The sequence below is a fragment of the Mixophyes fleayi genome, chromosome 10, assembly GCF_038048845.1.
Source record: "Mixophyes fleayi isolate aMixFle1 chromosome 10, aMixFle1.hap1, whole genome shotgun sequence".
NCBI classification, from domain to species: Eukaryota; Metazoa; Chordata; class Amphibia; order Anura; family Limnodynastidae; genus Mixophyes; species Mixophyes fleayi.
This window is the reverse complement of record NC_134411.1, coordinates 26,387,791-26,405,249: the sequence shown is the minus strand read 5'-3', so window position 1 is coordinate 26,405,249 and position 17,459 is coordinate 26,387,791. Positions and strand designations below refer to the sequence as shown.

Here is a 17,459-nt window from a genome sequence, read left to right as displayed (position 1 = left end):
AAACTTCTTCTTTATGGCTGGGATTTGTAACCTTCTTTAGTTGGACTGAAGATAGGGAGCTATAAGTGGCAGTGACTGTTTCCATCTGCGAAGTCTCTCAGATACAAGAGGACTGTTTTATGTGATATGATAGGACCCTTATCACACAGCAACACCCATATCTGAATGGGTGAGGGGTGTTACTGCCACAATAACATCAAGGGCTAGATTTACTAAACTGCGGGTTTGGAAAAGTGGAGATGTTGCCTACAGCAACCAATCAGATTCTAGTTGTCATTTATTTAGTACTCTCTACAAAATGACAGCTAGAATCTGATTGGTTGCTATAGGCAACATCTCCACTTTTTCAAACCCGCAGTTTAGTAAATATACCCCCAAGTTTGTATTGGACCATCAGCAATAATAAAGCAATAAAGCCTGCGATCCTTTCGTATGTAAAGATAACTCTTTGCAAGTGGAATTATTATCCCCTCCATAGAGTGCAGTTTCAAAATGTACCTCTACAACTTTCATTGGCAGTTTACCACTCTTGAACTATAATTACACTCAGGGGTAAATATATCAAGCTGTGGGTTTGAAAAAGTGGAGATGTTGCCTATAGCAACCAATCAGATTCTAACTGTCATTTTGTAGAATGTACTAAATAAATAACTAGAATCTGATTGGTTGCTATAGGCAACATCTCCACTTTTTCAAACCTGCAGCTTGATAAATTTACCCCTTAGACTTTACTGTGATGTTATTATATTTTTATTTTGAGAAGCTCCACTGCACATAATATTGATTTTAAATATTTTGCCATTGGTCTTATTATTTTTATTTTTTGTTTATATAGGTGTGCATCTTGCATCCACTTGCACAAAAAAGGTCTTTCTAGCAACAGCTATCGATAGGGCACTTATTTTGCAGGCACAAGGAGGTATATTCTCTGTGTGACAGATTTGTGTGGGTCTTTGTCAGGGGCGGATCCAGACTATTGCTTTACCCCGAGCGATTATAGGGGGGGCGATCTAGGCCCCGCACCTTTCTAATTTCTAAGGCTGCCAGCGGCTGCACAGTATGTGCAGGTCCGCTCGGCAGTGACAGTGTGCTGCCCCGCTGCTCTGATTGTGTTTAAATGATTTCCAAATGTGAAAAGTATTAACAGACTGAGAACTATGTCAAATGCCATATTAAATTGAACAAATATGGCTAATATACACTGATAAGTATCACCATTAAAACCACTGACAAGTGAAGTGAATAAATATAAATAGATTATCTTGTTACATTGACATCTGTCTTGGGGTGGGATATATTAGGCAGCAAGTGAACAGTCAGTTCTTGAAGTTGATGTGTTGGAAGCAGGAAAAATTGGCAAGTGTAAGGATGTGAGCAGCTTTCACAGGGGTCCATTGTGATGGCTGAACGACTGGGTTAGAGAATCTCCAAAACAGTGTTCCCAAAAATTGTTCACGAATGGTTTGAGGAACACGAAAAAAAGATCTGTTCCCCAAACCATCTTTGGAATGTGCTGGAAAAACAAGTCAGAGCCAGGAACTTACAGTAAGGATCTGCTGCTATCGTCTTGGGGGCCAGATACAACAGGACACCTTCAGGGGTCTTGTGAAGTCTATAACTCGACGAGTCAGAGCTATTTTAGTCGCACTAGGAGGACCTACACAATATTAAGCAGGTGGTTTTAATGTTGTGGCTGATCAGTGTATATACAGTTTACACATGATATATATGAATCCTGCCTAAGTAAAGCTGGGTACACACCTATGCAATCTGACTTCAGATGCAAATTCTGTACAATTTTACCAATGACTGAAAGTCCCGATGAGCATACAGATTTATGTGTACAAATCTACATGATTTACTTTCAGATCTGTGCTCTTCAGCTGTCATAACCATCTGCTGACAAGATCGTGACTCTGCACACTATACAGATATCTGCCTACACTGCTGGTCGTGAGAGCGTACACACTTCCACATTTGCCCGACATCGTTCCATCGTTGATCGCAATTTTTAGAAACTTTATAACAGATACAATGTGCTTTGATACGATAAAACTTGATTGTGGGAGTGTACACACTCTTGCAATATCGGACCTAACAGTTGTGCATTATGTGATTGGCGCAATAATTTCATTGGTGTGTACCCAGCGTTAGTGTATAAACGTCACTGAACAGACGATTCGACCAACATACCCCCACCTGGTGGTCATAAATGGTACTGCATGTTTTTAATACTATCCTTTTGGGGCTTTAAGGCAATATCTTATGGTCCTTATTCTAAGCCCTGCTTTGTCCTCAATGGTTTGTCTTCAGAATGTCAATAAGGACCTCTTGCAAAATATCTGGACATCATCTTTCACTTTTCTCTATACGATACAACGTTTGGGTCATTTAACATATACCTTTATTTTTAGGGGTAACAAAAAATAATTTAAAGAGAACATTCTGCCAGTTCTCGCATTCCATCCTGTCCATGAAGTTGTCATTATGATTCTCTCTTACACTTTCATTAGTAGACATAACGTGTCCAGCCTATCTGACAGTCTGCAGACATCTTGCGTCTTGACGACATTGTTCAATTGCGGCATCCTCGGCTGAACAGAAGTATTTTTCCAGTTCCTCTAAACTTCTCGACAGCATTTTTGTCTCCTTGAATTCCTCCTGCTTTAAGATATGAACCATGTCTACTGTTTCACACACAAAAGTACATTGCATGTTCTGCTCCTTCCTATATACAGCATTGCAGACACTGTTAGCAGTTATACAACGACCGTGGATACAGGGAATAATATTTCAAACAACCAGATCTATAAAAATGAAGTATTAAACAGAACTTACTTGCACACAAAATAATAAAAGTAACTCAAGGTCATCTGAAACCTCTTTAAAGTGCACTCGTTGCCTTCTACCCATTATGGTCGGCCAATTAATGAGCAGATAAACGTCTTCACGAAAATGCAGCATATTAGTTCACTAGGAAATAATGACATCATTGAGGCAATGGGTCTCTATGAATTAATAGTCTGCATTCTCATGTATACTGGTTCTGCTGACATATTGACTCCCTCCTTTGTGTAGAGGTGACTGGTGCGTGATTAAAGCTTCACTGTCAAGGTTTCTGAAACCCAGTCCTGGGGTACCCCCAACAAGAACTTCCCTCTGTGAGAACAGATGGGATATTTACTCAAACAGATTAACTCCCTCGCACATGGTTAAGGAAATCCTGAAAACAAGACATGTTGGATGCACTTGAGGACCAGAATGGAGAAACACATTACTCGAACTTTGCAGCTTGTAGAGACTCTGGGCTGTCTCATGGTGCTACACCAATGAGTGAAGTTGTGATAGGTGGGACAGATTGTATGGTAACTGCGCTGATGTATAAAAATAACTCAGGCCTTTCTTATAATGACCAAAAGTTATTTTAGCACATGCCACGGGCTTCAGCCTTTCCACTGTCGACTGGATTCTTTCTGTGTCTTAATGGACCTGCGGCATTGAAGGGTTAACACCGCCCGTTGCAACGATCCTGCAGAAATAATGATCTCATTATCAATTATTTAGCACTCTATAAAGTGACTGACATCTCATTCTTTTGTCCATGTCCGTCAGCTACTTAAGAACTTGTAGTGGTCTCAGGTGGATTGCCACATAGTAAGTGGTTACTTCACCATGAATCTGGATCCAAGTGTATATAGCTGTAAATTGGTGACTTTTAAACCTGCCCTCAGGTCACCAACCGGGTAATGATTTCTTCCTACTATTAGTTCTGTTTTCAGGTTAAAACTTTCGCACTAACTTGATCCCTCTATCTTGTCAGACGCTCTCGATAAAACATCTAGGATGACATTATTTGGTTTGAAAGGATTCCATACGAGCACTATATCAAAATTGGTCAAATAAGATTTTTCTTTATCTAAAACTTATTTTTTTATATATATATATATATTTTCAGGGAAGTTTTTGTATTCCATTGTGTCCCATTTTCCGTATTTTGAGATATTTGACGTACAAGTTTTATGAAAACACACGTCTCAGTGGCTGCCTGAGTATCTTGGGATAGGTGGTTATTCACAAGCTGGAATGCCAGTAGGTGATCATCCAATTATTTGTTTTTCTTATTCAAATCTAATTTCTTGAAAAGAGTCAAAATGTTGAAAAGATGAACTAGATGATTGTGACACTTTTTAACTGAGTTTAGTTGATTGGTTGACTAACATGTCACAGAAGCGCTGATTTAACGCGATTGATTCTCCTCTTAGACGCTCAGCCTGGAATGTGGTAGTTGTTTTTTCTTATCTTGTTTTTAAGATACAATTGAACTTGATGGAAAAATATAAAGGTCTGGTGAATCAACATGATAAAAAACTAGTTGACTCAGGAGGACAAAAATGAGGGTTCTCTAGATCCTCCCGGCAAATCTTTTCAGAAAGAGAATTGTCCTCACCACCAGTCAAGCCCATCCCAAAGCCTCTATGATTAGCAGCAGTTCGTAGATGATAATATTACAGCACTAGCGTAGGACAAGGATTGTTCAAGGCTGATGTTGCTTGATGTCACACCAAAAGCTATTGTAGGACAGCAGATGTGGCTCGGTAGAGCTACGGTAGAGCTACAGAGGAGGCTCGGTTGAGCTACGGCTTTGAAACAGGTAACAAAGTAATGTTCAGCAAGAACGTCAGTGAAGCGGAGCATTGAGAAGTTAGCTTTGTCATTAACTGGTCTATGCTTTGCAGAATTACAAGGGCTTGGTCGTCAGGAATGCTTGCGAAAGACCAAAGATGGTTCAGAGCAGCTGTACAACAAGTAGATCCTTTTGGTAACAGGCCCCATGATTTTAACTGGTAAACCTGTAGCCATTCCTACACAAGGATGTGTGTGGTTCTTTAAGATATGGTGTTTTCCATTTTGTTCATTGTTTATTTACTTATGCATGTCCTTCAAACAGGACTTGTTTTTAATGATCGTGCCGATTGCATCAGACTCGCATCTACTTGCAATCCTGTGGCTAAACAAGTACATTTCATTAATGCAGCTAACAAAGTGGATTTTGCTTTATCCGGAAAAACTCTGAAGTCCCTTAGATATTCTCAGCCTCTTCTTTCATCATACGGGCTTAAGCTATCCCAGGCAAAGTATATTCTTGAAGCCTATCTGGCCATGCCGATATTCCTGTATTGGCACATAAGTAGATGTTTGAAGGTTTTCTTGAAGGTGGCGTTACACAGGGCGTAGCAAGCTGGGTTTATTGTGCTGTTTACGTAGCAGAGCCAGTATCCTATATACCACACAGTTTCAGGGATGCAAGTCTCACAAAATGTGTTTATTAGAACCATCACGTTGTAAGGCGTCCAGGTGAGAATGAAGGCCAACAGTATGGCAAAGATGGTCCTGGTGACTTTCTTCTCCCTGGCCGCCATCTGCCTTTTTTTCCTCACTTGGTTGCGGGCGATACTGGCAAACTTCCTTGCCACGTTGGCTGGACGTGTGTTGGGCAGGGATGAGTCTTGGTGCAGAGGAATTGAACATTCTGGAACTATCTCAATGGCCGTCACACACTCATTTCCTGTTTGCTTGGTGACAATCTTGATTTTAGACCACTTTGAAGCAGCATTGACCCTTGGATGCAATTGTTGCAAGCTCTGAGTGGGAGCCAAGACGACACCAGTAGAGGGATCACTCATTAATTGCTTATCCTGAGGATTATTGGTCATGCTAGCTGTACTAGATTCGTTGGAGGTCTCTTTTTCTTCTACATTTTGAAGGTTTGTCAATGACTTTTCTATTTTCCCGTTTCTCACTCCATTCTTCTCCTCGGCTTTTCCTTCCACAGCTTCAGATTTGGGAGGACTTTTGATCTGCTTGATTAGAGGGCTCTTCATAGAACTCACTGGCTTGGTCTTCTTCTCCGGTCGGGTCTCTGGACAGTGCCTGCGGACCCTGCTCTTGCTGGCCAATGAAATGTGAATATAGAGGATAGTCATGATGATTACTGGAAGATAGAAGGCAGCTATGGCTGTACCAAACGTTACTGCTGGGTTGGAGAGAAATTGGATGTAGCATTCCCTATCTTTCACTGTCCTCTCACCCACAATGAACTGCCAGAATAGGATGGCAGGTGCCCAAAGTGCGAAGGAGAGGAGCCAAGCAGCCGCGATCATCAAACCTGCCATCTTGGTGGTTCTTCGAGCTGGATAGGTCAATGGTTTGGTGACACAAAAATACCGGTCAAAGCTTATGATGAGTAGGTTCATGACAGACGCATTGCTGACCACATAGTCCAGCGCCAGCCAGAGGTCACACACAATGGGTCCAAGTGGCCAGTAGCCCTTAATAATGTACACAGAGTAAAGATTCATGGAGAAAACGCCGATGATCAAGTCGGCACAGGCTAGGCTGAAGAGGAAATAATTGTTCACGGTCTGTAACTGGCGGTTGACCTTGATGGAGAGCATGACCAAGATGTTACCCACCACCGTGACCAAGCTGAGTGAACCTGTCACCGTGGCGATGAAGATCATCTCCATTGTTTGGTACTGGCCAGGAACCAGCTCTGTATCATTGGAAGTTTGGGTAGGAGCCCTTGTCGAATTCTTCCAGGTGTCGTTGTCCATCGTCATCGGCCAATGAGGATCAGATAGGTTATAGAAAAACTCTACAGAAAGGAGAGGAGAAAAAAAAAGTTATAATAAATGTTCACAAGTAGTCGCCTAGAGAATTCTATTCTAAGACACGGACTGTACTGTCACTGAAGTTGTTTAGCATGTTGTTGTGAAGGTTAGACGTGTTCCATGGTCCTTGTATAATGACTTTCAAAGATGATAGGAACGAGCATCTTGGGTCATTGTTTATAGTTAATTAGTGTGTCGCATTAATGAGCCTGACAGTTTCTCTAGTCCCAAAGCACAGAAGCTGTATTTTTTCTGTACAAAGTGCCAATGTGTGGGCAATGCTAGGAGACTTATTTAGAAAAGGGAATGTTTTCTAAAATCACTGTCTACTCAGAGAAAATGAATGCCAAATGTTTACTTTGTATGGCTCTACTTTTTGATTAGATTTTAATTAATGTAATTACAATAAGAATCAATACACTACATTAGCGCACTCTCATGAGTTATATAATAGAAACTAAATGTATAAAGCATTAAATTCTATTACAATGTGCCTTTATAACCAATATTCATGAGAATGAAGCTGGGTACTACTGATTACACAGAGGCATACGATCCTTGGTGCCTCATGCCTCAGTCATGTCACATGTTTCTAGTGATGAGCGGTACGCTCATGAATAATGGTTCAGTCCATAAAATGGCTGCCTTCATGTGTGCTTGTAATGGGTGCACTTTAAATGAACAGGGCACACTCGTATCTAGGGTGGAATAAAAACATTATGGGTAAAATAATGATAAGATTTTAATCTTAAACATTAAAGATAAATTAAACAAATTACTTTGAATAAATTCAAAAACATCTCTGCAAAATTTGGCCATATCTGTGCTCTCCCTAAACCTGGTACTCGCACTATTGCCATTAAGATCCCCACTCTCCTCACTTTGCATGTCATTGGTCTTATTATTTTGTATGTGAATTGTGTTTTATGTTATACTAAGCATTTAAATGCACTGAATTATTCCCATATCACTTTTTTTCCCCACATAACATGCATGGGATGCTTGTGGCCATAGAGATAATGGGGCGGAGCCAACACAAAGTCTTGCATTGAGAAACAAAAAACTAAAATCACAAATAAGTACTTGCTTTAGAGTTGCCACGGTCCCTAATTTCTAGGGACCGTCTATGATTTTGCAATAAAAAAATTATCTGGAAAATGACTAACTGCACAGTGTTTGATTCCTGTTATTCCGTATGTTAAATGCAATTCTCGCTAACTATTCTAATTATCTTGGCTTTGCAGGTTTATTGTAAGGTTACAATGTAAAACCTACATCGTAACCAGATTAAATAAACATAATAATGATAGGAAATGATTTTATAATGATGGAGGCTCTACCTGCTTACCATTGCGTGGTAATATTTTTCAATTTAAGTGTCATTATTTTAGACATTGAGGAGCGCTATAAAAAATCCATATATAAATGGTTAACATAAGCAATTTGTTATGATCTGCCTCTGTCTGTAGTACATCATCTCCCCTGTGGATGCTGTTTTACATATGCCAGATCCTGCTTGCAAGGGGTTAAGCTCTCATCATTAGTTCTGGATCCTGATCACCTGTGTCTGGCTTTTATAAGACTGCTTTTTCCAACAGACTGGTGCCAATTCAATTGTCTCTTCTGCTGGTCTCTGTGTAACTCCTGTGATCTGTCTCCCGGTTTCTGACTCCTGTTTGTCTCAAAATATTGCACCTTTGTCAGTGACCCTGACTTCGGCTCTGTTTGACTTGGCTCTTGTGAGGGCTTCTGACCCTGGCTTGCCTGACCTTCTGCCAGTCTTATTCTTGCCTGGATCTAGTGTCTCCTGCTACCACAGCTAAACCTGATTATTCTGGTATCCTCTACCTGCAGTTGTTCTATTGTGCCTGCTCTCCAGCAACTTCATCATCTCAGCTAAACCTGGAGATCCCGGTATCCTGCATCTGCAGCTATCCTTTGCGCCTGGTATCCAGTAACTCCTGCTTCTCAGCTAAACCTGGTTATCCTGGTAAACTGTATTTGCAGTTCTCCAATCGTGCTTGGCATCCAGTGTTTCCTGCTTCAACTAAACCTGGTAATCCTGGTATCTTGTTCCTGCTCTTCCTATGGAATTGAGCTAGTTGCTTTACCATTGACCGCATCTACTTTATACCTGTGTTTTAAAATAACTATTCTCTGTGGCATTCATACTGGGAAGCCTAACGCAATTTTAAAGCATAATGTCACTTTAAAACCTGGTTAACATTTTTGAAAACTGGTGCAAAAGAAAAAGGTATTGGCCATGCAACCAACTGTATGTTTGCTTTAATTTCTTAACCAAAATGTCAGTTTGAGTTTGATGGGTTTCCATAAATGTCCCCCCCCAATATTTTATTTTGAATCCAACACTTTTCACTTGGTAGCGGACTGACACAATTGCTGGGTCCTTCATCAAACAGTGATGCTTAAATCAGCAAAGATGGCATGGATGGTCTATGTAAGATCTATATAAAAGTATCAGGCCACAGACTGAGTGCTTTGTTATAAAAAAAACTAATCTGGTCATTATTGGCAAAACCTCAATTATCTGTAGAACAGCTTTAATAAACACCCCCCCTCATCTACACAACACTGTACAAATGATACTGCTATAATTTAGTAATATCTGACAAACTCCCTTCTACGGGAAAATAATGAGCCTCTACACTAGGGGCCTGATTTTGAGTTGGAGCAAAGAAAAGGAGCAGATTTCCACCTGGACAAACCATGTTACAATGCAAGGGATGCAAATTTACTTATTATTTTGCACGCAAGACAAATACTGGCTGTATTTTCATGTAGCTTTATTTTTACACTGAAATTAAAGTTGACTTGACATGTCGTATCCCAACAATAAATCTGTCCCTACATTTTATATTTACTTCCCCCTGTAATGCAACATGGTTTTGCCAATGTGTAAATTCTGCACCTTTTCTTTGCTCCTTACTCAAAATCAGGCTCTAGGAGTCAGGGTTTCCCAAACCCAGTCCTCAGGGCTCCCTAACAGTGCAGGTTTTCCATATCTCCTTGCTGGAGCACAGGTGTATTCATTACTGACTGACACAGTGTAACAGATCCACAGGTGGTCCTAATTATGTCACATGTGATCCAGAAAACCTGTACTGTTGGGGAGCCCTGAGGACTGGGTTTGGGAAACCCTGCTCTAGGTAATAAAGTGTATACCATAGTTGCATTTTGCTAAACTACCAGCAGATGGCTGTGTGACTCTAGTAATATAACTCAGTGCGCAAATGACATTATCTGGCTTTTATCATGGTGACTTTTCAATGTATATGTATTTATCACCAAGTGACACCTCCTCTAAATGTGTTTTGCAGATTGAAAAATAAAATTTCCACTGACTTAGGGCTTCCCAATTAAAAAGCCAGAATTGGTCTCTTCACAGGTGGTGGCTGAATTTTGTGAGGTTGCGTCACTGGACAAGCAAATGGCTCTGTGAGTGACTCTAAGGGGTGTATTTACTAAACTGCGGGTTTGGAAAAGTGGAGATGTTGCCTATAGCAACCAATCAGATTCTAGCTGTCATTTATTTAGAGCATTCTACAAAATGACAGCTAGAATCTGATTGGTTGCTTTAAGCAACATCTCCACTTTTTCAAACCCGCAGTTTAGTAAATATACCCCTAAGTCAGATGATATTGGTCATCTTCTTAAAACCTTATTCAACCACTGGACCCTGGACCCCGATCCTTCAACTTGCGAAGATTATGAACAGAAGCTAATTGGGGAATCTGAGGCTTATTACACCTCCCACAATGCTCTGCCATGACTGACAACCTCAACTCTACTTTATGTACTATACTTCATATCTTCTGTCTGTTTGATCACAAATGTCAGTATCTGTTTTATATTCTGACAATATCCAGAGGTCGTGCTATTTTGGGGGTTGCAATACCCCTGTGTCTGCTGAGTTTCTTTCTCACCATCAGTAACCGACTGTTATTGAGCACTCCTCCTGGTGTCACCTTACCACCATACACTCGCCAACTGCGCAATATTTGTAGGAGAATTCAGCTGCCATTAGGCTCTGTCAGTGGCTCCTAGAACCATTTCTGGGCAGCTGGTATAGCTAGATGCCTCTAATAGGGCAATGCTAACTCCAACCCAATTAGTTTGCGTACAGAAATGAAGGTGCATCTAACAGAAGATAACTGCACACACCCAAAAGGCAGAGCTGACCATCTAGTAGAGGTTCCATTGTTTGCCCATTTCCTATAATCCTTTCATCATCTTCTAGAGCTGTCCTGTCAATCTTATTCTTGTGTGATAACACTCTCACAGTACAATTGATTTGGGTGGGGGGGAGGGGGAGTAGCCTTATGGCAATGAATGGGTAACACCATTGGGGTGGGTGGGTTATGTTTCTGGGGGCGGAGCTAGCATTTGGAAGTCTGACGATATGAGCAGGCGAAAAGGCGGGAGACCCTGATCCCTGTGTTTGCTCCAGGGGCAAACGCAGGATTTGTAGAGGAGGGCTTTGCAAACAACGCCACCAGTGGCCGTGGCCAGCATGCATGGGAATGTGGCTATAATATTAGACAGTGCTTGGCTGCTCTCCAACTCTTCCTATCACCATAATATATATGGGCAATGCTGCGTGCACTACTGTTAGCTGCACGCAGCTCTCCCTGTTCAAGCAGAGCCGTGTGAAGCGGTGGCAGGGTCCAGCCACCTCAATTATACAGTGCTCAAGGCTTTGAAGGGGGTCTCCAGGCACTAGGAACCCCCCCCCCCCCTCGGTTTGCCTATGTGCTGATAGCATAAACATAAGTCAGACATATATATTCTAATGTACTAGACACTATGCAAACACAAGTCTTGAGGTTAGCGTATCTCTTAAGTTCTAGACACTTTCTCCATGAATAATTCAGGATTTCTGATGTCTCCCTAGTTGCAGGATGATAAAACAGCCTTTACCCCACGCACGCCAGTAACTACATCCTGTCTGTCCTCAATGATACTTGATGACGCTCGTTGAACTTTAAGAAAGATTATATGGTTTGGATGCATGAAAGTATAATTCTCTAACCAGCAGTTATTTGGCATTGAAGCATTGATTATACAACCTACTTACAGCTAATGTAGCTATGGGTTACGCCGCCGGCTGTTTGTACATCAAACAGAACTATATGTGTATTGTCTCCACCTATCATAACATACAATTATTATCTATGTATATACCTTTTATATCTTTTGATAGCGTTACGGTGCTGAAGTTGCCTTAGGTGACTCTTACAGACAAATCGTAAGATGAGATGTTGTATTGCTATGATATACATGTACTCAAGTGTTATTACAACATTAGTCATTTAATAGCCATGTCGTTCTTTGCAGCATATAACATGTATTTGCAGAACCAGACTCCCTGTGCAATCAGGCAAGACAGATCTTTAGAAACACTTGTGGTCTTTGGAGCTTCATTTTGAAGACTCAGCCAGGGATGTAATTAAAAGGGAACTTTGTGTAAAATGTTTCACCCCCCTCCTCCCCTGCCCGAAATTCCCCAACTGGAAGATCTGCATGCACCATGCAATCCGCTCCACTCTGATATCCTCACACAGTAATGTGCAGACATCTGCAGGCTATCCTTCAGAAAGGTACTGATGGGGGTGACATACCTGGTATCATAGGGGCCCCATGGTGCTACTATTTTGGGGTTCTAGGGGAAAAATTAAAAAGGGTTTTCTACTTTTACGTGTGATTTTTTTTTTATTTATTTTTTTAGCACGGTGGCTCAGTGGTTAGCACTTCTGCCTTAGAGAATTGGGGTCATGAGTTCAATTCCCGACCATGGCCTTATCTGTGTGGAGTTTGTATGTTCTCCCCGTGTTTGTGTGGGTTTCCTCCGGGTTCTCTGGTTTCCTTCCACACTCCAAAAACATACTGGTAGGTTAATTGGCTGCTAACAAATTGACCCTAGTCTGTCTGTCTGTGTGTGTCTATATTAGGGAATTTAGACTGTAAGCTCCATAGGGACTGATGTGAGTGAGTTCTCTGTACAGAGTTGCGGAATTAGTGGCGCTATATAAATAAATGGTGATGATGATGATGCCTTCTCTATATTAGTATTTTGCAAAGGATCTTTCCGCTAGGACCACCGCTTATTTTGAACTTGGCGAGTCTGAGTACTGTCATCATCACTGTCATATAGCAGAGTCCTCCTGCTGCTCAGGTCTCCGCCATGCGGGAGAGATCTGACACTGTGGCTGCTAGCACCTATGGACATAAACTTCCAGATTTAGGTGGGGGTGTGCCAATTCTTCATCACTGAAAAGAGCGCGTTCTATCTGAAAGTGGGTATACAAGTGACACTAAAGCCAGACCCAGTTCTCTGAAGGGGAATGCACTATTGTATAAATGGGGTGGACTGTACCATATACTGAGGTATAACATTTGAAGGGACTCTTTTTAGGACAGATGCACACGGGTACTTCTAATGCCTCTATCGTACGGTCAGCCTCAGGTTGAAGGGCTGCGATAATAGAGACCACGGATTTAAATTATAAATGACCTTTTCTCCCAGAGACCCTGTTGGAGAGGTCCAAGGGGCAAGTATGGGGGGCGTGATGGTGCAATTCGGGTCGTCGTGACCGAGCCCACGTTGCTCATTAGGGGGTGGGGCCATGATGACTCGATTTGAAGCAAATCACATGACCACGGTGGGCGGGATCTGTGGGCCTGGCTTAGTCTTCCAAGATATCTCCCAGACAGTCCAGGAGAGTGGGCAATTATGATCTATGTTGATTGGTATCTGCAATTTTATGGGACTACACACATTTGTTTCTGTGACCAATCAGGTCCAAAATGACATAATTGCCCGGCGCATTCGAAATGTATAAGGGTATCTTAATAAGAACACAAAGAAAGAATGGGTTGACTCTTTACCGCCACCTTTTGGCCACAAGTGATACTGCAGCAGCTGAATTTCTAGTTATTATTACTCTATAACTTCTCCAGCTATAAGGGGATTCCACACACCTGTGACTCCACCATCCCGTGCTAAAATCACATTTACACACACTCACAGGAATACTTTGTTTCTGTCTTCAATCTGTCCTAAAAGAATATATTACAATCAGAGGACGGAACTAGTGAGCTGTGGGCCCCGATGCAGGGAATCAGGGAGGAGGGAATCTGGGCCAACAGCTCACTAGTTCCCAGTGCAGCGGGCCCCATAATCTCCAAGGGCCCCGATGCACCCCGCCTGCGGCACCAATGGTAGTTCCGCCACGGATTACAATACCGTCATTTTTGTTTAACCCCGATGTGCAGATTCTATTCCCATGTTCTAAATAAACTCTTTAGTAGGGACTGTTGTATCATTGCTGCTTTAATGATGAGTTCCCTGAATGAAAGCAGACTGATCATACATGCAGATTCCCTGCCGTGTTTTGTCTCTGTAAGTGAAATAAAAGTTTAATCTGCTGATTGCATAAAGCTTTTAAGCAGCCTCGGTGATGCCCCTAAACCAATTCCGTGTCGCAGACTGTGAGGTTATTTTAGTTGGTGTCTGGCTCTAGGGACGCTGCAAATATCTACCAGGAAGATCCTCGCTACATCCAAGAGTTCCCTGCAATCACACAATAAAAACTCTTAACTGTCTCTGTAATTTGTGTTGATAAGTTTTATTTATTGAAATAAGCAGGGGGCAGCACGGTGGCTAAGTGGTTAGCACTTCTGCCTCACAGCACTGGGGTCATGAGTTCAATTCCCAACCATGGCCTTATCTCTGTGGAGTTTGAATGTTCTCCCAGTGTTTGCGTGGGTTTCCTCTGGGTGCTCCAGTTTCCTCTCACACTCCAAAAACATACTGGTAGGTTAATTGGCTGCTATTAAAATTGACCCTAGTCTCTCTCTGTCTGTCTGTGTATGTTAGGGAATTTAGACTGTTAGCTCCAATGGGGCAGGGACTGATGTGAATGAGTTCTCTGTCCAACGCTGCGGAATCAGTGGTGCTATATAAATAAATGGTGATGATGATATATTAACATATCCAGGAATTAGGACTGGACTATGGGCCTCATTTAGAATCAGTGGTATATCCACTTAGGAGGTGCAATTTTGCACCTTGGCAAAACCAACCTTGGACATATTTAGGGTTGGGATGGGGCATGTTCTAGCCAACTCTGCATCAGTGCTAAAATAAAGCTGCCCGGTATGTGTGGACTACATGCAAAAAGCAGCCAGTATTTCTTTTTCCTGCTTGCAAAAAATTTTGCATTACAACATGGTTTGTCCAAGTGCAAATCCGCACCCATTAGCAGGGTTTGCCCCTCTCTCTAAAGGAAACCCTAAAGGCAGCAAACATTTCTTGAAATTATATAAAACCTTAGATATAAGAACAGTTTATTTTTTTTACATAATGACAGATTATACTAAGCAGAAACCCTTATTTAGCTGCATATTTTCAATTATCCTGCTTGGTTGCTATCATACCACTTGAACAAATAAACTAACATACTGCCCCCGGTGGCCAAATTATAAAAACAATGTAACATTCTTTTTAAAACGTCTTAAAGATAAGCAAGTAAACGAATTCTATTCTCAGATATCACGCGCCTACCTTTGCTCGAATGTGACTGTTAAATTGGCGAACCACATCGAGTAGGGGACAAAACGTTGTTAACCTCTCCCATATTCCTCCTGGTAGAAGGTTACTCATTAGTTGTAATTAAAACCTAACTTGTATTCAAATTCACTGTCAAAATCACAAAATATGTATTCAAACAAGTATGTAAATGTGTATGCCAGTGGTGAATATCCTTAACTGAATGATACAAAATAATAATCGCCAATATTTTAAATAAAAATCATGCAGAAGTAATAGCAAAATAAACCTAACGGCAGTGGAATGTGTAACACTAAATATTAATAGAGTGTTATCAGATTATTATTGTTTTATAATAAAGAGTGATGTTTATTCTATAAAACTAGAACATACTAGGTGACTGTTATTTGTAATTAAAATAACGATCCATAACATAGCGTTGGTAAATCGTTACCTTTAGCAGTTATTAGCTCGAGCGCATCAGTTAATCACAATTTTATAGTATCTACGGTATATACTCCAATAAGCATAAAGACCAGAAGACCTACGTAAATCATGATGGAATCCAGTTAGGGACATATAGAGAATGAATCTGTCCTTCTCAGGACTATTCCTCTTCTAACTAAACTGCTTCTCGCATTTAGACAAAGATTATTTCAGTGTCTGTGTTAGAGGCTGTGCAGAGATGAGCTACAAAAATAGTGCATGGTCTATGTCACAGAACTTACCAGGAAAAGTTAAAGGTCCTCGATATGAAGAAGCTTGGAGCAGAGAGGGGAGTGCAAAATGGTTTTGCCAAGATGCAAATTTGCTCTTTTATTTTTGCTTTCCCCTAACTCTTAAATGAGACCAACTATGTCCGTGGGTATGTGAAGTACATGTTAACACAGGAAACATAAATAAAACATAATTTAATTGCGTTTACAGTTGACTGATATGTTTTATTAATGTTTATAGGACCACTATAGTGTGTGTAGTGATGCAAGTTTAAACCTTTTAAACGCTTTGTTTTTAAAGTATTATTATAGGGTGTGAGAGTGAGGGTGTAGTCAAAAGGACAGAAAGAGGGGTTGTCTAAAAGAGGAAAACCTCTCTAAGAACCAGGGGCGGGCTGGCCTGGGGGGCAGGGGGGCAACGGCCGCCCGGGCCGCTGGGTCAGACGGCTATTAGGGCCAGGGGGTAGGCCGGCCGACCGCCCCCCGGATGCAAAAAACATAGTTTCCCCCCCGCGGCCGCATCTGATGACATCAGATGCGGCCGTGTCAGCGCACAGGCGGCCGTGTCACATGATGCGGCTGTCTGTGTGCCCCCCGGCCATCCCTCTCCCAGCCCGTGCCTGCTAAGAATTACTGTCCCATAATCCCATGCGCTTCCCTTCTCTTTTTACTTTAAACAAACAAATGTCCATATTTTAAACAAGTGCTCTCTTTTAGCACTAGGTCTCTATTATACACAGAGATATGATTTTATTCAAACATGACAAGACCAAAATATAGCTGTATTGTAACATTAAAACACATGTGTAATAAACTATCATTTAATAGCAAAAGAAAATCAAACACTTTCAGGAAGACATCTTGAACTGGAACAGTCTCTGGGAATTGTTGGCAACTATGGACTGGATTTAGATTTGTACGTAATTCCATTTGTGGTGCATAAAAATAGGGGCGTTTATGTGTATGTTGAGTAAATAAAAGGGGTGGAGACTTCAGTCAACCATGCCCCTTAGAAATGCGTTCGACACGTATCCTTACGATGGGCCTTTTAGGAAGGATATCTTCTCATTTCCCATAGGCCTCACCTTTGCAATGGACATGTGTATGTATGTATGTATGTATGTGTGTGTATATATTGTAACAAAGGGAGGTATTTAGATGGCAATCCGCTTAGAAAGGATGCAAATAAAGTTACACATTTGTGCAACAGTACACCGAGGTTAAAGATAAACAGGTGGAGGACATATGTGTGACAAAATAACAGTATAATTATTTTTGTGTCTGTAGTCAGAGCAAACAGAAGCAGCTGATGAGAACTCCCTTTTAAAGGGAAAGTGGGAGTGTCACCTGCCCATCAAGCTAGGGTTGTGGAAGGAGTGTCAGGTATTAAAACCTGTTTTTTTCAGTGTTCCTATGCTAGAACAGCTGGCCGGTGTCTAGAGAGCAGGTGTCTGTTTATTTAGTGTTTAGGGTCACAAGAAACTGTATGGAAGATTTATGTAG

The 17,459-nt window shown here is 41.4% G+C and overlaps 1 protein-coding gene across 1 annotated transcript in view; it reads right to left on the bottom strand.

Annotated features, from left to right (window-relative positions):
* Window positions 1–2,387: 2,387 nt before the first annotated feature.
* The window catches only part of CHRM4 (cholinergic receptor muscarinic 4), a 41,100-nt gene continuing 26,028 nt past the window's right edge, over window positions 2,388–17,459 (bottom strand). The window contains exon 2 of the mRNA XM_075188207.1: window positions 2,388–6,655. Within this exon, the coding sequence (XP_075044308.1) occupies window positions 5,151–6,655 (1,505 nt within the window). The 3' untranslated portion in view covers window positions 2,388–5,150. The remainder of the gene's footprint in view (window positions 6,656–17,459) is intronic.